Source organism: Passer montanus, unplaced genomic scaffold (assembly GCF_014805655.1).
Source record: "Passer montanus isolate IOZ18808 unplaced genomic scaffold, ASM1480565v1 scaffold76, whole genome shotgun sequence".
Taxonomy (NCBI): domain Eukaryota; kingdom Metazoa; phylum Chordata; class Aves; order Passeriformes; family Passeridae; genus Passer; species Passer montanus.
The window spans coordinates 780,134-807,609 of record NW_024372813.1 but is presented as its reverse complement, the minus strand read 5'-3'; the positions used below and the strand labels follow the sequence as shown (position 1 = coordinate 807,609).

The window sequence follows — 27,476 nt, the reverse complement described above, 5'->3', positions numbered from 1 at the left end:
AAGGAAATACAATTTTTTCCCTCTCCCAGTTCTGCACTTAATCCCCTTTCCACCACCACCTGGTTATCCAGAAAGGAAAAATTCTTTTTAAAAAATCACCAAAAAGTAGAATGGGGCAATAGAGCTGATTTGAATTTTGTGTAGGCTAGCTGAGGGCCAAGCATGTTGTGCCTGAGTTTAGAGGGGAAAGGTGCAATTACCACGAATTATTCTGCTTCCATTTCTATGCTGCAAGCTTTCACTGCTTTCTCACAGCAGCTTAGAGCAGCCTTGTCCCACACAGGTGCATTTCTTCAGTCCAGGCTGTGGGACAGCTAATGATCAGGAACATTACCTGCCAGTGATAAATGACCACTCATTTCCAGGTGTTCAATGCTTTTATTTTGTGCTGTCAGTGCAACTTAACCACCACGGCCACCACCGTATGTGCAACAGCTTCCACAAAACAAATCTTACAAATATACAACAATATACAACAGATCAAAACATTATTCTTACACTTTCCACAGCCATGAAAACCTATGCACCATGAAGTCAGACAGAAGAAATACAGGTATGACAAATATAGGACCACTAGAGGCAAAGCAGCTTTGTCTTGAGAAATCTGAGAAAGTCAACTTATTTTAAACATTATTGTCCCCCTCTACTGACCCTGTGCCCAGTGTTTACCTGAGTTGTGATGGCAGTGGCTCAGTGCTTCAGCAAGAACCAGGTGTTTAAGTGTTCAGTGCAAGCCCTCACAACATGTCTTTAGTCACAGCTTTTTCACATACTTCCTCTACTCACATCCAAGCTGTTCCCTGCACTACAGTACTTTTCTCCTATGCTTTCCTAATCAACTAAAGCAACATCTTGTCATAAACCTAAAGAGAAACATGAAATTTGAACACAGTTTGAGCAACTGACTCAACTCTCTAAGAGAGGATAACATTTACAAAACAATATTAACAGGAGCTGGCAAACAAGAAATGAGAAGCCAAGGAGGAGCCTCCAGCTCCCAGGTTTACATTCCCTGAGGTGCATCAGGAGGTGCAGGGTTAGGGGAGGCCATGTAGCCGACCTGGGGAGGCGCTCCTGAGCTCCCAGCCTTGGCCACAGGTGGGGAATTTCCATGGGGAGGATTCACTGGATGCCAGGTGCCAATGTAGCGGTAGGCAGGAACCACAGAGTCAAAGCCAGGCAGAGGCTGCTGGCTGAAGGGGTCTGACACCACTGGGTAATACACTGGCCCATAGGACAGGGGTGGAGGCTCCGTGTTTTGGAAGTTACCTTAAAAAAAAAGAGAACAAAAAGCACATTGACACACTTCAGCCACACTGATGGCCTTCTTATGCAGGCTTTCATGAGTATAAAGGCGGCATTACTCAAGTACAAACCATTTGCTGATGCCTCCAAGGGAACCTGGTGGACCTCAGCTTGCCCAGCATCAGGGAAGAGCTGGGGCACCGACTGATCCAGGACAGGAGCTGGCTCAGCATATGCTGGGTAAACTTCCACTGGAGATGGAGGCAGCACTGGCTGCACGTACATCATGGAAGGCCAGCAGCTCTGATGGCAATACTTGCAGGAAAAGGAAAAACATGGTCACAGCCACACACTCTCCAGCCTCCCTCCAAATCACTGCTACTTTCAGAGCTAAAGTTAGGAAAAAGTGATTTTTTTTTTCCTCCCTAGTCCTTTAAGACATATAAACAAACAAAAACCCATCAAACCAACCCAGCCTACCAGGAAAGATACCTGCAGCAACAGCCACACTGCTGTTGTGTCTGAAGTCTTTACAGAAAACGAAGATTCCCACTTAATAACTTTGTCATATTCAGAGATATTTCCCACTTCTTCAGTTGAAGGAGTATCAAACCAACCCAGCCTACCAGGAAAGATACCTGCAGCAACAGCCACACTGCTGTTGTGTCTGAAGTCTTTACAGAGAACGAAGATTCCCACTTAACTTTGTCACATTCAGAGATAGTTCCCATTTCTTCAGTTGAAGGAGCTCATGTTGCTCTTTTTACTTCCCTGAGCAGCAGCACTGACACTGCACTTAACTACTGCTACAGAGAATGCTTCAGCAGAGCAGATTTCCAGACACAGAGAAATGAAGGATGCCAGCCAGTATGAGCTGGCAGCAGCACTGACACTGCACTTAACTACTGCTACAGAGAATGTTTCAGCAGAGCAGATTTCCAAAGAGAAATGAAGGATGCTAACCAGTCTGAGCTCAGCTGCACAAGCCCTAGGAGACTCCATCCACACATCAAAGATCACTTAAGTGATCTCTGATGTCTTATCTAAGTACACAAGCTCTCTTAAGAATGGCTCAGGTTCTTGCGTTCTCTTAATAGAAAGAATATTTATCCACCATCAAAACACAAAAAAACCCCAAAAAACTAAAACTAAAAACCCATCATAACCCACAGTAAACAATTAATATGGTGTCATTTTGAGGTAGAACTTCACTTCCTGAGCCAGGCTTTAATCTCCACAAAGAAAGTCCATCCATATTAGTAGTCCAGTGCACAAAATGCACATTTAGGACACTTGAAAGTTTCCAATACATCAGTACATTTGTCAGGAAACCCAGCAGTTTTTACAGGCAATTGCTATACTCATTTTAAAAGCACTTACTTGCAATCCCATATTAAAATAATACCGCAAGACCTTTGTATCTGAAATTAAAGGACAGGACATTAAAGAGCAGAGGAATATCAATAAAGAAGCAAAAGTATCTTGCATTAAGAGCATTTAATTTGAAGTTATTCTTATTTAATGAAAAACAGTATTTCAGCACTACCTTTTCTTTAAAATTTCAAGGGTAAAGAATGTATCTTTAATATAAATAGTTGTTAAACTAGTTTTATCTTTTAAACTAAACCCAGTTAGATGTTTGTGCAATGGCAAAGCATTTGTCTGGGCAATTAATTATTTAATTCCATCACTACATCAGCTTTAGTTTTTGTTTATTCATCTTGATTACTCAAGTGATAACTCAGGGTTTTTACTAAAAAAAAAATAAAAATCAAAATTTGTCTAAGCAGCTAGGACTTAACACAGAGCTTCTCACCAAATTTTGCCCCCCCCCACCAACTATTATGTTAAGCTCAGTGAAGGCAGGAATAAGGAATATATTCCTTCCTCACAAGGGTACTCAGTTCCCTGCTTTCTTGCAGAGTCTTTTACTTCTCTCTTCCCTGTACTGAATAATTCGTCCCCAGCCAAGTAACTGATATGCTGAGAAACAGTCCCAGGTGTGTGAAGGGACTTTGAAACCTCTCTCCAAAAGCAACAGGGTTTTGAACTTGGAAATACATTTCCAGCTGTCCAAAAGCTGTGAAGCAGCTTTAAACCTTTAAAGCTGACCCACTGAAAGGGGAAAAAAAAGAAAAAAAAAAAAGATGGTGTGTGTTTAATCCCATGATGCAGTTCTGGAACTGTGCATGAGAAAAACGGATTTCTTAGATTTAATACAGATTTGCTTTGAAGGCTTTGAAGGAAGAGTAAGTGACCTATTCCACAGCACAGCCTTTGAGCTCCCAGCTGTACTAAAGCCAAGGGAAAGCAGGGAGACAACTCAAAAGGAGCCACTAAGGGATTCAACCCAGCAACACCTCCAGAGCTACCTTATTCCATCTTCACAAGCACCCACCCTGCCCTAGAGCAGGCTCCAGTGCTTCCCTGCCCACCCATCTCCCACACTTCCCCAGCCCTGTTTCTGTGGCACTTTGTGTTGTGCTTTGCTGCAGGAAAGCAAAAGCATCAGCAAAGCAAACCACAATTTTCAAATGCACATGGATTTATTCCTCTGTCGCTGCTGCCAAGTCTCAATTCTTTTACTGCTCAGCCCATCTATCAGGGCAACAATCCATGCAGCTGTTTCAGCAAATGCACACAGATCCTTCCTTACTTGTCCTGGAAGTATTGGTGGTCTGGCTGTAACACTGACCATGGTCAATAAAACAGTAAAAATAACTCAAAGGCTTACACAAGTGCAAACCTTTTAGTATCTAGCTGAAATTCCATCTACATCTGGAAGAAGTTGGATGTTTTTTTAAAAACCCAATTTTGTTCTTCAATTGTTTATGCAAATCTATGCAAAGCAAGCATAAGAGCTGAATGAAACAGCTGCTTCCATAGCAGCAGCAACAGTACAAAGGAACTGCTGGGAGACTGAAGTGACAAACTGACACTGGAAATACTGACATCTGTGGAATGATGGAAAAGAAACCAGTACAGTAGGAGATCAGCTTTTGTTTAGATTCCTCTTTTAGATGTCTGCAAATCAAGTCCATCTTCAGTAAAACATGCTCTTATGAAGCAACAGCTAACCCATTACTCATTCTGACATGAAAACATAAAGACCACATTGATGCCTGATAAAAATCTCATCTCGTGATAGAGTTTTCACTGTGCTGTTGGGAAGCTCTGGCCAGTACTGAACACTGTTTCTGGAACACAGCAATTTTAAGAATTTCAAGCAGGCTTTTATCTACAGCTCCTTCAAATACAAGGCACCATGCAAGGGCAGGACACCTGAGGTCACTGTGTTAATAACCACACTTGACAAATCCTAAATGCCATTAAAACAAGACACAAGATGCTATGAAAACTGGAATAAATGCAGATACAAGTAATGCTAGAGCCCACAGCAGGATTTCCTCCCAGGTCCAGGACTTCAGTCTGTTGGCAAGTCCTGCTCCCCATCTATACCAGGCCTTGTTCTTTAGCAAAGCACACAGAACTGCAGATCAAGCACACCCACATATTTCACCCTGGCCTACTCCAAACCTGCTGGGTTTCTCAATTTAAAGGCCACATAGATTATACTCCAGCAGAGTAACATAAAGGCTACATGCAGTACTGTTAACTAGCAACCTTTAGAATTCCTAAAGCCTGTGCCAAGGACAGGACCAATATGATGTGGACTGACTCAGCTGAAGAGCTGCAGGCAGGGTCTGGAGAGGTTATTAATCCACATCCACTCCAGATTCTTGTCAGCACACTTCACACCCCATTCTCCCAAGTGGGGAAAGCCTCAGTGAAGGGCATTCAACTAAAGCTGGAAAGCAGGAACTCTGTGTGTGCATGGGGTCAGAGCGATGCTACCACAGCAGGGAGGGGAACCAGAACAGCCAAGATGAACAAAGCTTGGATTTGAGGGCACAGGAAAGCCAGCAGAGCAACTGCAGAGCCTGGCAGCAGCAGTGTGAAAGCAGCAGGCTTGGTCTCTGCACTCACTGCTCCATGTGGACCTGAGACACTGCCCCAGCTGATGGCAGTGTGTGACAAAGCTGCACACCCAAGGAACTAGCTGTGCCTGTGTGCATGGGGTCAGAGCGATGCTACCACAGCAGGGAGGGGAACCAGAACAGCCAAGATGAACAAAGCTTGGATTTGAGGGCACAGGAAAGCCAGCAGAGCAACTGCAGAGCCTGGCAGCAGCAGTGTGAAAGCAGCAGGCTTGGTCTCTGCACTCACTGCTCCACATGATGTCCTCTGAGACACTGCCCCAGCTGATGCAGTGTGTGACAAAGCTGCACACCTAAGGAACTAGCTGTGCCACACTTCAGCCCTGGCCTGCAATACCACAGAATTACAGCTTGGAGCCATAAAGGAAAACTACCAAAATACCCCACTGAACTGTGCAAGAGCACAACTTATAAATACACAGTTCTTATTTTAATCAGTTATCAGCAAAGTGATTACTTGGCCACAAACAAGTATGATACAGGCCAAGCACCCTTTCCCTGGGCTTTCATTTATTTAAGGCGTTGTCTACAGCTGCAATAATCACATTATTTGAGTCAGATAACTTTCTGTTCCAAACTGGGAATGAAAATGTTTTAGCGTAATATCTATAATATTGTTTCTCGTTCCCTGCAACTTGCAGAGAGCCATTTCTTCTCACTGTGTATTCTCACTTGGTGTTCTGCTAAGCTTCCAAGGAGAACACAAGTCAGAAGTGTGCTGGAGAGGAGCAGGAGTAAAAATACAAAACACCATCCATACCTCGAGGCAAATCACTGCCGCTGGGATCACAAGAGTAAGCTGGAAGAACAGCACTGGCTTCTCCCACCTCACTCACTGGGGGAAGAGGAGCTGAATAAATTGGGAATGGCACTGAAGAAACTGCTACAATGAGAGGGAAACAAATGTCATCCAAAAAGTCAACTTTGCCATGGTATGTCAAACAAGTAAGGTGTGAACTTACACAATTCAGCACACAATTTGACACCTTGGTGCCCCTAAATGCAGGCTCTAACGAAGTTCTGTTCAGCAATCACTTTGAAAGGTGTACAGAAAAAATTTTAAAACTAGATGGGAAGGCTTCAATCTCTCAAGCCTTAATTGCACTTTTATCTGCAAGCTGTATATCCCAGTTAAAGGAAAAAAAGTATTTTTCAATGATTTCTTCATATGAGAAGGCAGGTCAGACTTCTAGGACAGCCAGTTAGGTAAGAAAACAACAGAGAACAGACTAATCACTTAAAATCCTCAGAAGTGTGACAGTAAGCCCACAAAAACAAGGGAAGGTTTGAGACTTATCAGGACAAAAATCTTCTGGACAGACAACTGTTAAATATTCATTTAGGTGGCCCACACCTCTAACACAGCAGCAGGTTGGCACCAGTGAGCAGACAGCTTTGAGAACTGTGCTGACTAAACTCTCATGGAGAGTAGGAACAAAAAAAAAGATAAGAAAAGTGAGACAGAACTGAGCAGAATGGAAAGTGGAGATTTTTTAGATGCTAAATGAAAAGTTACAGAAGACAGGAGAAGTTCTCTTTGTAAGAAGGAAAACAGAATTTTTTCATAACTGTCATTTTCCAAGAGCAAAGCAGGTAGAGCACCTAAGGTGGAGAGTGCACCCTGTGACTACCCACAGACCTGATCTCCTTGCACAGAGGAAGCTAAGGGTCACAAAAATAAACTGAAACACCCCAGCCAGTGACTCTCCTGAACTGATAGAATCCTAGAGACTTGCTACCTCAACTCAAGAGGAAAATTTAGCTGTAGGAAAGGGGACGTGAAGGGAGCTGCACTGAGCTTCTGCCTTCTGAAAAGAATTTTCTAGCAAACACTTGGCATTAATGGTTAAAGGTGTCAAGGGGGGAACCCAAAGCAGAGACCTCCAATTCCCACAAAAATTCAGGGGCAACAGCCCCTTCAAAACAAGAAGCCAGCAGCCAAGTTACAACTATGTAATTTTAAACCAAAGCAAGTGACACTTTTTTTAAAAGCCCTTTACACTTGTTTTGGATGGGGGGGGAGGAAGGGAGGGGAAAATGTAACTGAAAACTTGGAACCCAAGTCCACAGCTGCAGTCTGTACACTCTACCTGGCCTCCCCACAGAAAAGGGAGATACTATGACAGGCTGCACTGCTGTTTGTGGGGGAGCTGCTGTTATGACACTGGCTGGAGTGGAGGCAGCAGAATTTGAAGAGAGACCTGTGGCTGGAGCAGTATAAACATCTGTGGAGGTGGAAACTGTTGCAGAGTTCACCAACACCTGGAAAAGAGTCAAGAGTATTCAACAGTCTGCCTCTGCAACTGGCTTTGACAAAGACTATGAAGATATCACACACTCCAAAAATTCTCACTTCTTGTAAATCCTAGCTGCAAAGGCACTAACCATCCAAACTCTCTAAAAATTGGCTTGAAAATACCAGTTTAGAGTTGCAGACACCTGGAAGGCATCTCCTGTTTTGCTTGTATTTGCAGGGAATTGCATTCTCTGCTCCCAGAGGCTGTGAGGGGTCCCCAGAAACTGTCACAGACCAAGCAGAGTGGTCACCACCACAATGAAGTGTGAGATACAGTTCAGAGTACCAGACACTACCTTCTGGGGATAGCTGTAGGGAGGCACTTCATCTTGAGGTGACACCGAGACTGGCCCTTCTTCCTGAAGGGATTCCAAAGCAAAGCACGGTCCATTTCAGTGGCAAAGAAGCCACAAGGCACAATCACCACTCCCCTATTTTTTGTTTTTAGGTTTATGGACTATACACCCAGAGTGTCTTTTGTAGCTCAATTAAAAACAGTTTTGTTCTGGCATGCTCTACAGGACTGTTTTCACATCCACTGTGGAGCAGCAGGTGATTAAAGATTTAGTTTTAAAAAAAAATAAAATTCTGAGATAAGGTCTACCACAGCTGAGATCTCTCCAGTCCCACCGAGGATGGCTAAAATTAACTGGAATATAACCTGAAGGGTGGCTTGATAAAAGCAAGCGCGGTCTGGAGCAGAGAAAGAAAAGTAAACAGCACTCAAACACAGATTCTCTTTGCAGAGGGAAAGGTGGAAAATCATTAATGTATCCAGTGCAATTCAGACTGTACTTGCAGACTCAGATAACCTTACCATTCAGGAAGGAAAAGGATGGTGAATACATAAAGGAATGCTGATTTCATTTCTGTTATTAAGCCTCTAGCCTACCAAGCATCCAAGGACAGTTTCCATGAATGCCACACACCACAAAGATCTCAAATCTAAACAGTCTGTGAGTAAAACTTACCAAGTTTGCTGTAGGCTCTGCTGAACTGAACACTGTTGCAGTTTCACAGTTGGGATCTGGAGGACATAGGCAAAATTAACTGAAAAGAGCTGTACTAAGTCTAATCCTTCAGAAACATATAAAAAAACTCATGATTGAGTGTATTACATTGACCAAATGTTCTATCAGTAAAGACTAAACTTTTGCTTACCTGGAGATACATAGATATATTCCTCATGAAATTTCCCTACAAGGGAAAGAGAACAGGAAGTTTTGATTCAGGGGGAAAAAAAGCAGAAGGCAAAAAAGCTTAAACCTGGAGTTACTGCAATTATACTTCAGTGCATCCATTAATAACCTGCTTTCAGTACCATCTCACTTTGTGTCCTTTAGAAGATGTAAGGAACCTACTTTTGACAATGAAAAGCACACTGAAAAATCTCTTACCCATTTTTTTTTGCCTATTAATGCTTTAAGAACTCACCATTTTCACTTGCTTCTTCCTCCTCCTCTAAGGCACTCAGGGTCTGCTTGTTGGATGGAACAGGGTTTGGACCTCTCCTTGCTACCCAAAATGCCCCTGGACCATGGACAATGGGAGCATGGCTACTGTGGCTCTAAAAAACAAAGTCAGAAGCACACATTTAGAAATAATTTAGCACCTTTCCATGCTCTATAGACAGACACACAGACAGGCTGACAGACCCAGCTTGCTGCAACCAAAGCTTACAAGAAGCATCACCTCTGTGTCCATTCCAATGCAACAAACATTTCTTTCCTTTTCCTTCTGTTCTGCCTTGCACACTTAAGGCAATTCAGAAGCTTTTTTATTGTCCTATGCCAGGCAGTCAGGCTGCTCTCCCCCCCAGAACTCAACCAGCTTTGTCCAAACTCTAACAAAGCAGCAAGGGAGGGAGCAGATCCCAGACAAGGCTGCACTAGTGCATTCCTCATTCTAGAGCATTCCCCCCACAGCAGGAGCAGATCAGTTCATCCAAACACTGATCACCATGGAGAAAGGTCATCTTCAGCCACAACCAGTGGAACCAGAAGGTGGCTGCTGGCACAGACAGCACTGTCTGCCCTGGGCTGATCCACACGTGCAACCCTGACTATTCCACAGCAGCACACCCCAAGGTTGCCCACAGCACTCCAGTTTTTTTACATGCCCTTTGCTGCTGCACTGAAATCAATCAATCTGCACCCCAGTTTAAAAGATCAGCTCTCTGAAGGAGGAATGTAGGGTTGAGATGCTTAAGTAAAAGAAGCTGATTCACTCTTGTGGTGGCTAAGGTGACACTCAAAGCTCTCCTCAGAAGCCACTGGTGACTATGAGATCGATAAAGTGCTCAGAGAGGCTTCAAAGATTTCCAAGGTTGAAGCAGAGGTGGTAAGTCAGAAGATTCTCCCACCAGGCCTCTGGCAGCATGGCAGAGTCCTCTGTGAGATGCATCTTTCCCCAGGAAATGTCACATTCCTTTACTAAACAAGACAAGGAAGAGACAGAGAAAAAGCTTTGGCATTGACAATAACAAAGTCACTGAATGAACATGAAAACCTATTCATTAGGAGCTGCAGGCAAGTCTAGCAAAGGGAGAGAAAAAGCCACTGAGCTGTATTGATTTCATGTTGGAAAAAAGAAATTACAGGATAATGTGTCCTTATTCCTTGGCACTCTTGGAGGAAAAATCAGAGCAAAGATTACAGATCTAGTACATCAGAGCAAAGAAAAAATGACTAGTGCTGAAACAGCCCTAAGCATATTCTCTCTTCCTCATTTAAATATGAGTCTAACAATAGCTCACTGCTTCAACACAGCAAAAAAATTCAAACATACCAGGCTTACTTTGTTTTTGTTTTTTTTTTAAATCTGTTTTCCTATTCAGATACCTATGTATAAATTGGGTTTTTTTTAGCACTCCCTACTTTGGACTAGGTTTAGACTACAAATAAAGAAAAAAAAAAGGCATTTTAAAGTTTAAGAATGCACTTTGCCACTTTACCTACAATTCAACAAAAAGACTGCTTTAAGAAAAGTCTAGGTTTGCAATTTTTTCCTGTTTTGGTAGCAGAAGAAACTGTGTCAGGACCAACATGTTAATCCAAAACATCACAACTACAAATTCAGAGGGGAAAAAAAAACAGGCTATCACTATCCAGTTTCTGAATCTTGCTCCCTAAATGATAAATTACAGTGTGGCAAACAAGTGAAAAGCTTTCTCCCACAACGTTTAGAGCTAGACAGACATGCACAGGAGGAAAAGATTTTGTTTCCAAACTGCAATAGAAAGGAGAAACATGATTATGTTTATGAAAATATGCTTAAAAGAAAACAAGTGTTGCTACTGACGATACAGAGAAGAGAATATCTAGAAAACTGAGGTTTCAAGCAGGTTTTACAGGAACTAGACTAATTTCAGTCTTCCATTGTCAAAAATGCATTCACTGCTAAACCTTACTCCAAGAATACCTAAATATACAGCAGGGGTTTTTTGGTTAAGAATCACTGTGCATTTAGTTTCCCCCTCCTCCACTCTCAGAGAAGTTTCAGCTTACCCTTTGCTCATAACTCGCAGGCAGAGCAGGGAAGGCAGTGTCATCTCCTTCAATTTCACAGAAAGTCACAGCTCCCTCCGGCCCCTGGGGCTCCTCAGCAGCCCCGGGCACGAAGCCGTACTGGCACTCCTTGTTCACACACGGCAGCGGGCGGCGGCTGCGGCTGTACGAGCTGGGGAGCACGACAGGAGTGAGCAGTCACCACCACCTGCACTTCCACCTGCCTTTGGCTGCTCACTTTTAGCTCGGCTCCTTCTGCAGAGCCACCAAGAAACCTGCTTTTCACACTCTGCTGCAAGCAGGCAATTCATGCCCCAGCGTCCTACGCAATGCCTGGTAGAGCAATTTTTGGTGGAAGAGGTTTGTTGTCACTCACCAGGACAACTCTGACAGCCTCTCCTCCCTGGGCTGGGGCAGAATGCTATCTGAGAGCCAAGCATGTCTATAAAACAGGCAGAACCCCTGAGTTTAAAGGGGAAAACTGCCGACACAGCAGAAAAGAGTTTATCTCCAAGTTGAGGCTATCCTTGGTGGGAGAGAAATTAAGAGGGAGTTAAAGCAGTTGATAATGTGGTTGTTTATTCAGTTTCCTCAGATCACCCCCGAAATGGTTTATAGGATAATTTTGTTCCAACCGAATTCCAAAAATCTATCTCAATTAGATTCTGAGGGGGAATCAAAGAGTAAAAAATTAGTTTATTGGAGCTTCCAAATTATTACAGCTTTAAAAGAACAAGGGAAACTGAAGAAACAACCACCCCCTGGTGGGGAAACAGGGAGAGGGAAAATCATCAACCCCGAATGGGAGTCCCACAAGGCAAGTTGAGAGGGGGTCTGCTGCAGAGGTCATGGACAGGCACAGGTGGTCTTGTCCCATTGCCTGAGCCAAGGTCCGCCTTCGGTTGGGGAACGATCTAGGTGCAACTACCAGAAGTGCCTCCCAGCAGCAGTTTGACCTGAACAGCACAAACTCTCTCCTAACCAGTCTGCAGCAAGAGTGAACAGAAACCAGAGGCCAACTCATGTTTCCAAAGCTTCCTACCTCGGCATCCCAGAGTCACGGTGCTGTCTGGGAGGGTTCTGCTGGTGGTAGGGTTTGTAGGGTGCCATGCCCGCTCCTCCCTGGGAGCAGTGGATGGGAGGGAAGCGCCCTGAGGGAGCACTGTGCTGCAGCCGGGGTGGCAGCACGGGCTGTCCCCTGCTGTAAGCCACAGCCATGAACACTTCCTTCCCACGGACCTTCTTGAGCATCCTCTTCCGTGTTTTCATATCCATTTCTGCAGTTTCCATCGAGGACAGAAAAGAGATTTACACCTTAAGCCTGAGCTATAGCCTCAAATGATAAAGTGAAGAATTAATATTTGAACCCATAGAGAAGAAAGCCAGTGGCCTCTTCCAGAAAAAGTGCACTGTAAACACAGACACTACAGACCCTCCTTTAAAAAGATGGAACAGGAATTCTACATGATACAAGCATCTGACATGGGAGTACATGGGATCAGCTCCAACCACTACTCAATGTTAAAACCTCTCTATGCAGGCTGCATTTATTCATAAAAAATCCTCACAACCCCTCCTCCAAATTAAACTGAGCCCATATTTAAGTGGGTCCCTGGTCCATCCATGCATCTCTGCTAATGCCAGGTCAGACAGGCTCTCTGGTTCACTGACATGTCTTTTAGATGGCTCTCAAGTGGCAAATTTGTTCCGGGCAATTTTGAGCAATACCAAATTTGCTCTGTATTTCAACAGATGTGCTCGTTTGCAAAGGCAAATTCATCCCTGTCTGAAAGATAGCTTTCCATCAAACCCCCAGAGTGGCCAAGTTTTACATCACAGGGTGAATTGAGCCCATTCCAACATCCAAAGACTGCTACAGTTACAACTCTCATGAGCAACTCCCCTAGTTCCCCAGGGAAGAAATGCTTCTGGAAGCCGTGTACAAACCTATTCCTGAGAAGTGTCCACCTGTTACTTTCTGATAAGCTCCTCTTCTGTTGTGAGCCATATTCCAAGCAAGGACAGGAGCCACTTGTGACACTGGCTTTAAGTTTGCCAAAGGAACTGTGTGCCTGCAGGAAGGACACCCATGTTAGCAGTGCCCCAGGGATACACTCTGCACAATAACACAAGCTGAAGCAATACCAACACAGAGGAAATAGCTTGTGAAAACAAATAATCTGTTTCTCTGGCTCCAAGCACACGTTACTGCTACTTGTTTAATAAGAAAAGACAAGCTAGGCTTTAGTTTAAACACTACTTTAGTTTAAACACTATTATTTTCTGGGTCAAGTCTCTCTCCCCTGCCTGCATTTGGGTGCCTCCAGAGCTACATCTAAAACCAGGGGACAACACAAAAATTTTGCAGGATGTTGTCAATTCCAGCTTTGAAGGAGGGTGAATGATTGAACAGCAAGGGGGAGAAAGTGATTAGATTCACCAGAAGTGCCAATTATTTCGTTGCTTGGGTACAGAATAAAAACTCCAGAGAAACCCAACAGCAGAGGGCAATTTGCTCTCTATGAATTAAACCCAAACTGTAAAGAACACTTTTACATTCCAGTGAAGGAAGAGCAGCAAGATTTCACAGAAAGCATTACAATAATGATTTTGGTCATTAGAATTCCAAGGAAAAAAACCAAAGCCCTCAAGCAGAAAGAGTTTAAACTTGAAGTCATCACCAGACTCCTTACTTTTCTGCCAGCTCCTCAACAAATACAGTCAATGTGTTGCTATCCTGTCCAACTTCCTGGATGTGAGCATTGTAATACTTCTCTCCTGGTTCCAGACGCACCTGGAGAGAGAACAAGGGAAGCTCTAAAAAACTTAAACTGCATCAGAATATTGTCCACAAACCACTAACAGCACAGGCTGCTCCCAGCCAGTCCCATGTTAGTGAGCTGGCCCAGGAGTCTCAAATACTCCTTCAAAACAGCAAACAAAATAAAGAGCACTGTACTAACTTCAGGGAGAATAAAAAGAAATAAAAGGCAAGATACCAGCTCCCTAACTTATTTTTATCCCCTGTGCCCAGCAGATAAGTGCCAAGGAAGACTGCTGTTTAAGAACTTGAGGAGAACAGAAGATAAAGTAGGAAAAGGAAAGCTCTGCTCAGTAAGAAACAAATCACTGAGTGAATCATCAGCACTACCTTAAAAATTGATAAAAAATATGCCATCATTACATATGACATCAGAATACAAAGAAAACTGACCTTTCTTTCAGCATCTCCTGTCCAGATCATTCCACTCCTCCCTTTTTAGCTCTTCCCTTTTTATTTTATAAAAATATTTTGCTATTTCATCGTTGAAAGATAAGACTATCCAGAATTGTTGCTTAGCCCAAGTGAAAAATCCAAAGACAACTACATCAAAAGCACCCCCTGTGCATTTTGAGCTCCACCTGGAATTTCCACACTCAGAGAATGTGGATGACTGGTTTACATTGAATCCCCAAACTGCTTTTCTATCAGACTGCCAAGTTTAAAGGTAGATTTTAGAAAGAAATTACATTTAAAAGAACATCTACAGGGAAGAGAATGAGAAAAGCGTTAGACAATTCTATGAAATCAAATGATTTCTTGGTTTATCATAGTCCATTTAAAGTGGTTTTAACAGTTGATCATAACTGAGTCTCCCTTGAGTACTAACCTGACACTTATCTCCTAAATAGTACTGTCTCCCAGCAAACACCATGTAGTCAGTTTTTTGAAGCTCTAAAAAGAAATGAATACATAAATAAATGGGGGGGAAAAGCCTTTAAGCTACTATTCTTTCTTCACATAACCTACAAGTACTTCATGACAGCAGCCAACCACAATTTATAGGCCAATTGAGTTAAATACTTCCTCTGCATACCTGAATATTCCCCATAGTAACAGTGGAGTAACTCTAGGTGTTCTTACAACAGACCATAACCAGGCTAAGTCACATGAGACCAGCAACAGCCAGATAATGCAGCAAGCAGCACTACAACACTGCAACTTCTGTGGTGGCACAGAGCTAATCCTGCATTTAATATAAATCCTGGAATTAAAAATGTTGGACATCTCTTATCTTGCCAGAGTCACAGTGGCACTTGGCAAACATGAAATGTCATCCAGGAAAAGCTAACATTGCCTAAAGTATCCTTGCTGTTAGATTTCAGCTTTTTTTACCTCTGTTCCTTGCTTGGCTTTTCTGCACGTCAGTATTCTACACAGATAATTGGTTACCACACTCTGTTCCAAGAATTTTAATGATCCTCATTACTGATTACGCCGTGGTGAAATGCTGGAGTTCTTCAGCATGCAAAGCACTTTGGGTCAGACATCAAGTATCACTTAAAAACTTATCTTTCTTGGTAACTTCTTGCTTTACTGATCAGCCACAGTGAATGCCAAAAAGCAGCCAACCTTTCCCAAGCCACGAGAACCACAAAATCTCTGCAGAATGTTCAAGCCCAGGAGGGCTGGGAGGCAGGAGAAAAACTCATCTGACAGATCTCAATGCTAAATTTGAGATCTTCATTATTATACAATTCTGAGGCCAAAATCGTGCTCTAAAAAGAAGTCTTTGCACACATGCTCTAACAAAAAACTCTCACATTTGAATGCTTTCCAATACAACAGAATGACAACAGAGCTCTGTGCTCTGCTTTGAATCCTCTTATTTCCTGTGTACAGTCAATGAGTAGCAGAGATCAGATTTTTAGCAACCTTGTACCATTATACAGTATCAAAAGCTGGGTTATTTGTACTTTGAATGCCAGACAGGAAACCAAGAACATGTCCTACCTACATGCTGGGTTCACCTGTGCCTTTCACATTTCAGCTGTGAAGAAACAGGTGACAGGAACTCAAGATTCATAAATTTAATGCTAACCCTACTACAGGAAAAGTTTTTTAGCTTTTCCCTTTCCAAAGGATACCTTTTCTACTGTCCAGCCAAACATCGAACTCCACATTTCGATAGATGGTAGAGTCCAGTGCCTTTAGCACTTTATAAGGAACAGGCATCTTTGGAGGATTTTCTGGAGGCTAAAAACAGAATTTGAATGGAGCATTAAAAAGTGCATTTCACATGTTCAGCACAGTCTCTATTCTGGCAGCATCTGTGCACCATTTAAAAAAATACAGATGCCATTTTCCAAAATTTTCACTTCCACTGTATTTCCCTAAAAACTAAAACTCCAAGAGTAAGAATACAGATCCAGGCTCTCAGGTGCTGAGCAAACTGACTCTGGAAAGCATTACAGGCTCAAGAGTAACACTGGGCATTGTTCCGTACTGAAAATGAATAAAAGGAAGCCAACCAGACCAACGAAGCCACAGCTTCAAAAGTAAGTGAGAATTTCAGGTTTTGTATCTGAAAACTCTGAAAACAGAACAGAATTCTGAAGCAATTTATACTATAAAAAGTGCATTTCACGTGCTCAGCACAGTCTCTATTCTAGCAGTATCTGTGCACCATTAAAAAATACAGATGCCATTTTCCAAAATTTACACTTCCACTGTATTTCCCTAAAAACTAAAACTCAAGAGTATGAAAACAGATCCAGGCACTCAGGTGCTGTGGAAACTGACTCTGGAAAGCAGAAGAGGCTCAAGAGTAACACTGGGCATTGCCCTGTACTGAAAATGAATTCAAGAAAGCCAACCAGACCAATGAAGCCATAGCTTCAAAATTAAGTGAGAATTTCAGTTTTTATATCTGAAAACTCTGAACTCTGAAAGCAGAACAAAATTCTGAAGCAATTTATACTACGTTCAAGACAAAAATGAACTACTTTAAACCATATTCTGGGAAAAACAAATCGGGAAACATCTGCTAAGCTCCATCTTTTGGGGGAAATAAAAATCAGCTAGAGAAGGACTAGAGAATTTCAGAAAATGAAAGAGCCATTTCCAGTTTAAGGGAAACTCAAGGACACAACCAAAAGACAAGCAGATGGAAGAAATAAGCCACCTACTAATCAAAAATACATTTTTAGAAAGTGGCAAGGAGCATTTAGCCCTAACAAGGGTATCGGGAAAAAAAAAAAAAACAAACCCAAAAGCAAACCATAAGGACTTTTCCCACAACTGCCAAACCTTATGTTCTTCAATGCCTTGTTTGAACTTGGTTTCCTGTGGATTCTCAGTATCATTGCCTTCCCAGTCGTCCAGTCTAAAAAATTGAAAATAAGATTACAAAAGCTGCAACACACAATTTCTAGCCAGGATTAACTGTTCAGACAACCTGAAAAAGCACCATGGTGCCATCAAGTGGCACATGTTGCCTTAAACAGCAGCCAGGTGCAATGCAGTGCAGGACCAGCCTTTTCCAAGCTTTAAGAACTTGACCTTTGCTTGTTCCAATACCCACCCCTACTGAGGGCTCCTGCTTGCATTAGGAAAGGATGATGGGGATCCCACTAACTGAATTCTTGCACTGTCAAGGACAAAATTACACTCTGTGCCAGGTTATCATCAAACCAATGCTGTCTGCAAGCACTGAGGGAGCTCTCAAGCCTTTCAGAGCTATGGAGGCTTAGAAGAGTAGTAAGTCTCTCATTAAAAAAAAATAAGAAAGCTCTAATGAATAAGGAGCAATTTTACTTACAAATAAGCTGTCATTTTACAGAATAACACCCAACTATGACACAGCCTGCAGCAGAGGACAGTCAATTATGTGGCACTTCCCAGCTCCAAGAAAAGCACACTCTCTTCCACAATATACTTGAGCTTTGTGTTTGTGTCATAACACAGGAAAAGAAGAGTTAATACTCCATAAAAATTAATAGAAACTTGGAAAAGTTGTCCTCTGCAAGGTTTTAAAGTTGGGTTTTTTTGGGGTTATTTTTTTTTTTGCTTTCCTCTTACCAGATCCCCTTCCCAACATACTACCTCTTTTCTGATGGATTTCGGGGCACTTTTTCATGGAGACAACCAAAGTTTGCATCCTCACTTCCTACGGGAGCACTGTTTCTGTTCTTCTTGGATCCACTTCGAAACACCTCAACTGCAGACCTTAATTCCTCCTCATCCATGCCAAACACATCTTTGTAGAGGATCTCATATAATACAGCTGAACAAACCAACACAAAGCTTGATAATATGAGATCCAGAAGAACTCCTGCAGTTCAGGGCAGGCAGATCTTCAAATATTATCTACTGTTACAAGGCAGTAATGACATCAAAGGCAATTAAGGACAGGATCATAAAGTAACTCCATTGGGAATAAGGGACCTCTGGAAGTAATTTGGTCCAAAACCCACTTAACAGGTTAAAAAATGAGTCTATGCATAAAATTATACCAGAAGTGAGCTTCCATCTCTCTTCTCCCCACCCCTAAAAACTGAAACAAACCCTGCCTCTAAACATATGAAAACACACAATTCTCTTCCACAGAAAAATTATTTCACGTTTACCCTGGCAAATGGCAGCATTTTCCTGAAACTGTTTTGTATACACAGAGTCATAATGGCCGTTACCGGAACAACACAGTAAAATCTGGGAAAATTGAAAAAAAAAAAATTTTAAGGCTGAAATTATGTAATCCAATCAATTGATTAATTCAGTAAATTCTGATATACTTTTATTCTACAGTTGACACCAACTCACCAAGAAAACAGTAAATATTCTCAATATAAACATGAAAAAACTGACCATTTTTTGAGCTGTAGCATCAGCTCAAAACCAAAATTTAGGTAAAGTCTCTAAGTAACTTTATCATAGAAAGAAAAAAACCCATCTGTACATCCTGCTGTATTGAACATGAAATAGGAGTTTATTTCCAAGACCACCATTTGCTCAGGAGATAAAATAAATACAACCCACTGAATGCAGCACCCTGAGACTCACTATCCCAAGTGTCAGAGGCACATTTCACCCTTCTCTGCCTGCAGGACTAGAAGAGCATTTATTTCTCTAACCCTTAAAAACTTGCTTTTAAGAAGCAGAATAGATGCTACCTGCAACACATGCATTGACACATCATATAAACATGTGCCACCAAACTTCTTGGCACTCAACCACAGCCAACTGCAACGGGCAGAAGCCCTGAGGCAGCTGTCAGCACACTGCCAGCAAGGATGCTTCCCAGAAAACCAGCTCCCAGAAGGAGCCCAGATGCCAGGACTCTTAATTCTGCATGCTCTGTGGATTCTGCCAACACAAGCTCTCCTCTTGTGGTGAGGAGGAGCAACACCAGAAGGAGCTGCTGCCTGAACTCAACAGTGTAATGCCCGACAGCTGCCAACAGTTAATGAGAGTTCTGGTGGGAAAGCCTTGAGCACTTAGACCGTGCTGTTTGATTTTTAAACTCAGCTCATTTTGGAATTAAATTAAGCTACACAGGGAACAGTGTAGATGAAGAAAGAAGCCCATGTAATAAAGACAAGCAATGCTCAGTAACAGCTGCAGCACAGGTTCAGAGCAGACTGGCCACCTTGGCAAATCTAGCAGCCCACACTGAAATCCAGCATCTTACTGGCATCATGCCTAAAGTAGCCACATAATTGTGCACCCACATCTACACAGCTCCAGAAAGCACCAGAGGGGTCAGATCCAAGGTAATACACAGTATTTGTCATTTATGCTCCTTCCTTTTGCCCCCAGCAGTAGTTCTGATGTAGATAACCTGTTCCAATAACTCCCATTCTGAACTGGGATCAGTCTGTAGGTCACAAAATCCAATCAGTTTGTTACAGTCATCTCTTCCCATTAATTTCCCCTTTTCAGGGAAAAAATTGCACAACTCATCCAGCTTCAGGAAAAGTAACGAAGCAGGCTGGCAGGGGACCAGAAGGAAATTGCCCTCACTTCTACTGACCTTGTCCTCAAAGCCATTGTCTGTAGCACGTGTGGGCGGCTTCCCGGGGTACCGGTACACGATGAAGTCTCGCCTAGGTAAGCACAGGGAAAACAAGGCTTGCAAGAGCACACTTTCAGTAGAACCACGTCATGAAGAAGTTTCCAGCGATCAGTTTAGAGCTGGTGGTTTACAGAAAAATCAAGCAAAGCACTTTCCCTGATAAATGAATGCTACCATCAAGCAATAGCCAGATGAGCAAACCTATCTCGAGGAGAAAACAAAAATTATCTGTGAAAGACCACGATCTCACAGATTCTTAATCTCTCTCTTAATCTGTTTACTCACAGATTTAGTCAAGTACTTATACTTACAGAAGGGTGCTCAGACACTGAGACTATTCACTCTAAGTGATTTAGGCACCCTGCATAAGGACTAAAACCTCAAGCTGCAGGGAGCTAGTAATTCCTGCTAAACTTCAGTTACTCCTTTAGTACTGGGACAGAGTGAGCCTGCAAAAGGAGACTTCTATCTCCTACCACTAGAGAGCCAGACTGCTTTTTACAGAGAGCAGTATTTAATTAGCTTAATTCAGCAAGACAGCAGCACCTGCACAGTTCTGTGTTACATCTGAAATAAACAGCAGTGTTTACACACCAGGCAGGGCAGGTACTCCTCACTCCTGGACCCTTCAAGACCACCTACATGAGTTTTAGTCATGCTTGTAACTACCACACAGTGTTTCCACTGCATACAGCTCCTTGGTTTTCCCCATTTTCCAGTCTTCAGCCACTAGAAGCAAACAGTTGACATTCAAGCTTAACATCAGCAGAAAGATAACAAGCAATCATCCCTGGAAACTGACCCTGCCCTTAATCCCCACTAGAACAGGGGCTGTGATGGCACCATTTACATGCTTAATTAAGTTTTAGAAACATTTCTCATCCCGTTTCACACATTCACCTCTCAGTGGTAAACACACAAGAAAGTTCTGGGGCCAGAACCCTCACACCAAGGGCAAAACGAAGTAAACTTTAAGAAATAGGTACTTACTTGTACATCATTGATAAAGCACTTATTTCCAGCTGGCCAGCACTTTCCTATGCAACATTATGAGATTATGTGAGATAGCAGCAGAATCTAAACATCAAGAACTACAGTCTACATTTCTGTAGCATTAAAATTCTCCACAATTAAAATACCTGTTCAAAATCATCAGTTTATTAAAGCAATAATGCACTGCAAGTTGAGCTATAAGGATTTAAGGGAGAGTGAGATAAAAGGAGTCTGCTACATGTGCTGGCCACAATTACCAGAATCAGTAAGACTAAGCTGCTCCAACACATCAATTTAGATACTTTTTTTTAAACCCACATTTGTTTCAGAAACTGCTGCATTCACCAAGGTTACTGGTCAAAGAATAAAGAAATAGAAGTCTGAACAGTAAAGGAAGAAGCAGGGGATTGTAAAGCCTGACAGACATTTTATTTAAGGTATATTCCACATATTTTCTTTTTTCTTCTTAAAGAGCTACAGTTATGAATAAGCTTTTACTGTCCAGCCTGCAGAGACTGCTCCTTTGCACCCATGCAAATTCCCTACTAAAACTGGTATTGTTTATACATGTACACTTTATTTACATTTATCTGTACAAACCCCAAGTGTTACTTATGCAACTGATTCCCAAAGATTTGGGTCTACCTAAAAAAACCCCATAAGCTCAAATAACCATATTTTTAAATAACTACCTAAATCCCTCACTGTTCTAGCCTCTTCATATTTAAATCTCTTAATAAGTCTTAGACCAGGCTTACCTTTGGATCTCCTAGTCGTTCTAGGTATTTCTCAAACGAACCTTCCACATACTTTTGACAAAACAAAGAAGAAAACAGATATAAAAACTTAGGCAGTTAGAAAGCAAAAATTAAATCTAAAGACTACTTAACAGCTACCAGCTGTTGATTTGGAGGGGGCAAAGCATGCAGAACATAAGAATGATTTGGGGTATCAACGTGAGAATACCAAGAGATCCCAAAAAAATATTAAGGACATGAGTCCAAGTAATATTCAAGTCCCTTCTAGATGAGATGAAGAACTTAAATGTGATTACAGGGAAAACAAAGAAAAACCCCAAAACACATAAAAACCCTACAATACCACACACACAAAACCAACCAAAAAACACACCTCAAAACTCCACAACTTTTTGGAATTATTCCAGAATTTCCCAGCATCTTTGGTTATTCATTTCTTGCTCCAAAAACCTACACATTTCCCACCTACTAAATTCTGCAATGGTCACCCCACAGAGAATATGCTACACAAATTACTTGCCCCACTCACTACTTAAGTTTTATTAACTTGTTTTCAGGAACTTCAGAACCAAAATCAAGACTTGTGGAACTGAACTCAGCACAAGGAAGCAGTCACCCTCATTTCTCCTGTCTTTCAAGCACCAAGCGTGACAAACCATCATGTTCTCAGTGCTAAACCCACTCCCACAGCACTTCCCAGCTGCGGGCACCCAGCTTAGATACAGAACTTGTGATACTTACGGATTCAAACCTCGACTGGTGCTGCCTCATAAACGAGACACAAACTTTCCTAACTTCTGCGTGGTGAATCTGAGATGAAAACAGCTGGAAAGATAACGGTAACAAAGGAGAAAACGTCAGGAGTTCATCTTGCGCCTCGCGTTAGGCATGAGCTGCCCAGTGCAACGCCACCACAACAGGAGGCGGTGCGGAGGCTGGGGACACCTGGGGACACCTGAGGGGAGCCCAAGCGCCGCAGCCGGTCACAACCATCCCCACACACATCCCCACGCATCCCCGCTGCCGCCACCTCGCCCTGGGCACCCGCCCGGGTCCCCAGGAGCTCTCCGGAGGCACCCCCGGCCCGGGCCGGGCCTGAGGCGCCCCGGCTGCCCCCAGCCCGGCCGGCTGCGCACCTGCTCCGAGACGGCTCGGAAGAGGCAGGAGGCGTCCTTGGCCGTCATCTTGCGGTACAGCCCCAGGCTGCCCAGGTACTCGTCCATGGCCACCTCGCTGAAGGACTTCTGCCCGAAGTACTTTTTGGAGCCTTTGTGCATCTTCCCGGCCGGGGCGGCTGAGGCAGGCGCGGAGACGCGGGCGAGGCGCGAGGCGCCGGGCGCGCGGCCGCCGCTAATGAGGCGCCGCTAATGAGGCACCGCGCCCACCTGCGGGACGGGACAGCCCGGCCCCGGCCCCCCGCGTCCCGCCGGGGCCATTTTAGGTGGTTTTGGGACAGTTTTGGGAGTGCCCGGCTCGCGGGGTGGGTGCGTGTCCCAAGGCGCCCGCACGTGCCTTGGCTCAGCTCGCTCCTTCAGCTTCATCGCTCGACCAGCGCGAACATCGCTCCAGCGGTTATCCGGGATTCCCTCCGTGAGTTGCTAGCAGTGGGTTTGAAATAACTCCATTGAAATTGTTAAGGGAATCAAAAATGTTAGTGGCTCCAAATAGTCAAGTATTTGGAGCAAACTTTTGGGGGATTGGCGAAACTGAGCCTTGCACAGCCGTCCGGCCTGATTTATTCCACCCGTGCTTGATTTGAATGCTTCTATGTGCATTTAACTTCCTCATAAAAATTGTACTTAAACATCAGATGGGCCAATTCAGGAGTTTAATTTTCTTGTTTTAAAAAACAAAAGCACCCACCCCCCCCAACGAACAATGTCCTTTTAGGAAGGGCAATTAGCACTAATTATGCACTTCTAAATTTCTAGAGCATTAGAAGCCCTTGAACATTTTAAAGTTTAAACCCCCTTTGGTTTTCAAAATATTTACTTGAAGAAATCGATGTAACACATCATTGTCAAATTCGATACTCTGCATGGGAAGCTGTGATCAGCATCAAAGAATCCCAGAATGGTTTGGGTTTGCAGGCACCCTAAAGTTCATCCTGTTTCAACCTCCCTGCCATGGGCAGGGACACCTTCTAAAATTCCAGGTTGCTCCAAGCCCCAGTGTCCAGCCTGGCCTTGGGCACTGCCAGGGATCCAGGGGCAGCCACAGCTGCTCTGGGAAGCTGTGCCAGGGCCTCCCCACCCTAAGAGGGAAGAATTTCTTCCTTACATAAAATCTAAATGGGAAACACTGGGCATGCAGAGGTCCAAACCGACGGGTTATGATGGGGTAACACCATGAAAAAGGAGTGATTGTATTGCTAAGCCCACTCCTGTCCTGTGTTTTGTGGGTAAATCACCCAAACAAAGGGCAGCAGCTTGGCAGCAGGTTTGCAGCTTGTGACTTTTTTCACCTGGATTCACTACATGCCTTTTTCCCTTTTCAGGCTTAAATACCTCCGTTTTAAGCTCTCTTTTCAGTGCTTCTGTAAACACATGAACCAAGAGGAAGGCATCTGCAGAACATCACAGGAACATCAACAAAGACAATTTATTTCCACCTGTACTTGGCAAAAAAGGTCAAGAAACCACAATGCATATGCCATGCCTGTAAAGAAGTAGTTTAGCTTGTCCCCATCACTGGAATTACCATCCCAGTGCAGCTTTTATGATATAAATATGTCTGTCCATGCCACTAGACAGTTCATACTCCCTCTTTATTGGCATTGTACTCTCTTATGCATAAAGCTAAATGAATTTTACACTAAATTGGAAGCCATGTAATATCAGTTAATATTAAATGGTATTTTCTTTGAGTGTTTGGCCCAGTTGCAGATCTTAAGTGAAGAAGATGAGATATTTTATTCCAACTTTTTAATTTCTGTTTTGTTTATTGTAACCCAAAAACTGTATCCAAGAACGAAGCAAACTTTTCTGGCTGTCCAGGAGGAAAAGGTTTCAAAGCTGACAAGTCCATCGACTGCAGCGTCTCCACAAGAGTGCTGTAAAAACAGAACAAAAGCAAAAATTAAAGAAGAAAGAGCCATCCCATAGGAAATTTTTTGATACAGTTTTCTGCATCCATATGTAATTCTTGAGCATGGAAATATTAAATAAGGATATGTATGGAAAGGAAGAGAATGCCCAGAGCAGCAGGCCCCAGCCAACACTGGCACATAGGCAGCATTGCTGAGAACAACTTCCATCAGCTTTCAGAGACAAACTCAACTTTTAAACTTTCTAATCTTCTGTGGCTGCAGTGCTGGGAGACTGAACAAGATCTGAGGCTCTGCTCCATAAACCATAGGAGGAAATCCATCCTATTTGAACACGTGGCAGAGTTCTCCCCTGATCAGAGCCAGAAAGAACAGCTACATCAATCTGTTCCTTGCTATTATCAGGCTGCAAATAAGGCTGAGATGCTTGGCACTGCACAACACAAAGAAATAAAAATTCCAAAGCTGACAGAAGCACCAAGATAATGAGTTTAAGAAACTTGATCAATTTAAATGCCAGGCCTGGTCTGTTCAGAAAGCTCTTCTGAAACATATGAAACTCTGCTTGCAAGGCAAAGGAACAAGATGCAGCTAAGTAATGGGAGTTACATTTTTTCTGCCTTCAGTTTAAAAGTAATCTGTTATTTTTGGACTGGAGACAATCACAAGTAAAGAGCAAACAGTAAAATACAGTCAAAACCAGGAGAAGAAATGAACCCAACAGGAGTCAGGACGAACTCTTAAAAGGAGCTAGGGGTTTTAGTGATGGTGGGATTTTTTTCATGTGTTGTTTGCTTGTGGGGTGGGGGTTTTTTTGGTGTGTGTTTTTGTTTGTTTGGTTTGGGTTTTTCTCCTGAAGTGACAGGCAGTAGATCTGTGCAACTCCTTGTCAGAGGGTATGATGGATTCAGCAAGTTTGGTTAAAAGGGCAGCCTGAATGAGTACTTGAAAGACAGGGGTACTTAAAGATACTAACCAGATAATACCTGCTTTACTAATCCGCTGAATCCATGTGTTTTTCTTTTTTTAATCTAAATACATGTACCCTCAAATGGTAAAAAAATAATTAGAAGAGGTTGTGGTCAAAAGGCTTGGTAAGTGTGGTAAATTACTACCTAGTGTTATCCTATTCACTCTGGAAAATATCCAGATGGAGATTACAGAGAAGGTTGTATATTTCCTTGTTACAGTCTCAGTTCTGCAGCCACATGGACTGAATGCTCTGCCCAGCAGGAACAGCTGCAGCAGCTTCATACCTGCAGTTACAGTAGAGGACACAGCCATCTCTGTGGAGCTGTTTGGCCAGCTCAAGCTGATGGTTGTCCATCAGCTTGTCATTTATTACTACTATTAGTGGTTTTCCTTTCTCTAGAGTCTCCAGGCAGCTACCAGCACCTACGAGAGAAACAGAAAACATGGTGAGAGATGAAATACGCCCCTTCTTGCTGCTAAAACAGGGGAGCCTCTTGAAGAACCCAGCTTTAGCTGTGCACCTCAGCACTCCCAGCCAGCCCACCCCTGCCCGGAGAGGCTCCATCCCACGGACCTCCCGCAGCCGCAGGAAGCAGCGGGGCTGTACCTGCGTGGCTGATGACCAGGTCAGCGCTCTGCAGCTCCTCGGCCAGCGAGTCCTTGAAGCGGAACGCCTCCACCGCCACGGCCGAGCTGCTGCTGGGCTGCGGCAGCGAGCCCCGGCCCACCTGCAGCACCAGCTTCTGGTACCCGCGGCTCTGCAGCGCCTGCGGGGCACGGCACGCGTGAAGGCGGGGGACAGCGGGGGGATAACGCGGTGGGGAGGATGGTGGGGAGGGGGCGATGGAGAGAGAGATGGAGAGGAAAGGGATGTGGGGGTGGGATGAAGGGGATGAGGCGGGGATAGAGAGGGTGTGTGAGGGGTGTGCGAGGGGTGTGCCCAGCTCCCGACTACCCCGGTAGCGCTGCTCCCTCCCCTTCCTCCACCAAGAGTTCACGCTTCTCCCCCGGGAGCCCTCGACCCGCCCCGGCGCCCTCAGGCACTCGGCACCGCCGCCGGGACGCGGCAGGGAGGGCGGGGCAGCTCGCGGCGCGCAGGCGCCAGCCCCGGCAGGGCAGGCCTGGCCCGGGGCCGGTGTCGGTGTCTCGGCCGGCTGACCTGCAGCGCGGGCGGGGAGCGGGCGGTGGCGATCAGCTCGTCGAAGCTGGTGGTGCCCACGGTGACGAACACGGACTTCATGGCCGCCGGACGGGATGGGACGGGCCGGCCGCGGGGCCGCCAGGGGGCGCCGCGCGCCCGCGCAGAGCTCCCGAAATGGCGGCCGGGCTGAGGGGAGGGACGGGGCGGGCGGGAACGCCTCCTTCCCTCACGGGCCCGGCCCCCGTGTCCCTCCGTGTCCCTCCGTGTCCCTCCCTGTCTCTCCGTGTCTCTCCCTGTCCCCTACCGTGGCTTCTCTTCGCGGATGTTCCCTTCCCGTTTCTGAGAGGCTGGTGCCACCATGGCGTGGGTTTCTTCCCCACGGTGTGGCACCTCTAACGAGGGCACTGTTCCGCAGCGTTTAGGGGTGTGTTTCAGGTTTTTAGACTTTCAAGGAGAAGAGGAAAAATTTAATTTGGAAAAGGGATTCTGAAAGTTTTGGCCTGCACGTGTTATTTCAGCATTGGGGACCCACATAACTCGCGGACAGTCTGTCTGGGTGTGTTCAGAGCCATTGCCAAGTAGGGCCACAGCCACCTTCCCTTTACAGACTGATAGTGGCCCAAGCCTCCCACAACACTTATTGGGGGAGTAACACTTTAACTTCTACCCCAAAATCATGAATATTAG

General features: G+C 44.2%; 2 protein-coding genes across 8 annotated transcripts; both read right to left on the bottom strand.

Moving 5' to 3' along the window:
* Positions 1-342: 342 nt before the first annotated feature.
* LOC120512704 (putative bifunctional UDP-N-acetylglucosamine transferase and deubiquitinase ALG13) lies at positions 343-22,959 on the bottom strand. 5 transcript variants are annotated; one of them, XM_039731303.1, is made up of 23 exons: positions 22,767-22,959; positions 22,372-22,455; positions 21,631-21,681; positions 20,870-20,916; positions 19,838-19,910; positions 18,435-18,516; positions 17,911-18,091; positions 17,116-17,191; positions 15,954-16,062; positions 14,696-14,760; positions 13,739-13,839; positions 12,993-13,117; positions 12,088-12,322; positions 11,046-11,217; positions 8,974-9,106; positions 8,701-8,736; positions 8,511-8,566; positions 7,836-7,898; positions 7,334-7,505; positions 6,004-6,126; positions 2,626-2,666; positions 1,377-1,560; positions 343-1,269 (listed from the first exon to the last, which is right to left on the bottom strand). In XM_039731303.1, exons 1-23 carry the CDS (start codon positions 22,905-22,907, stop codon positions 1,004-1,006), a joined length of 2,616 nt encoding a protein of 871 aa, XP_039587237.1. In that variant the 5' UTR covers positions 22,908-22,959; the 3' UTR covers positions 343-1,003. The 5 variants fall into 5 exon arrangements, with proteins under 5 accessions (XP_039587237.1, XP_039587238.1, XP_039587240.1 ...); XM_039731304.1 differs by having other exon boundaries at positions 6,004-6,123; XM_039731306.1 differs by having other exon boundaries at positions 7,445-7,505.
* A 1,419-nt stretch (positions 22,960-24,378) lies between these two features.
* Positions 24,379-26,990, bottom strand: LOC120512706 (UDP-N-acetylglucosamine transferase subunit ALG13 homolog). 3 transcript variants are annotated; one of them, XM_039731310.1, is made up of 4 exons: positions 26,604-26,728; positions 26,256-26,415; positions 25,933-26,071; positions 24,379-24,682 (listed from the first exon to the last, which is right to left on the bottom strand). In XM_039731310.1, exons 3-4 carry the CDS (start codon positions 26,001-26,003, stop codon positions 24,571-24,573), a joined length of 183 nt encoding a protein of 60 aa, XP_039587244.1. In that variant the 5' UTR covers positions 26,004-26,071; positions 26,256-26,415; positions 26,604-26,728; the 3' UTR covers positions 24,379-24,570. The 3 variants fall into 3 exon arrangements, with proteins under 3 accessions (XP_039587244.1, XP_039587245.1, XP_039587243.1); XM_039731309.1 differs by lacking the exon at positions 26,604-26,728 and adding an exon at positions 26,808-26,990 and having other exon boundaries at positions 24,540-24,682; XM_039731311.1 differs by lacking the exons at positions 26,256-26,415; positions 26,604-26,728 and adding an exon at positions 26,808-26,938.
* Positions 26,991-27,476: the final 486 nt, after the last annotated feature.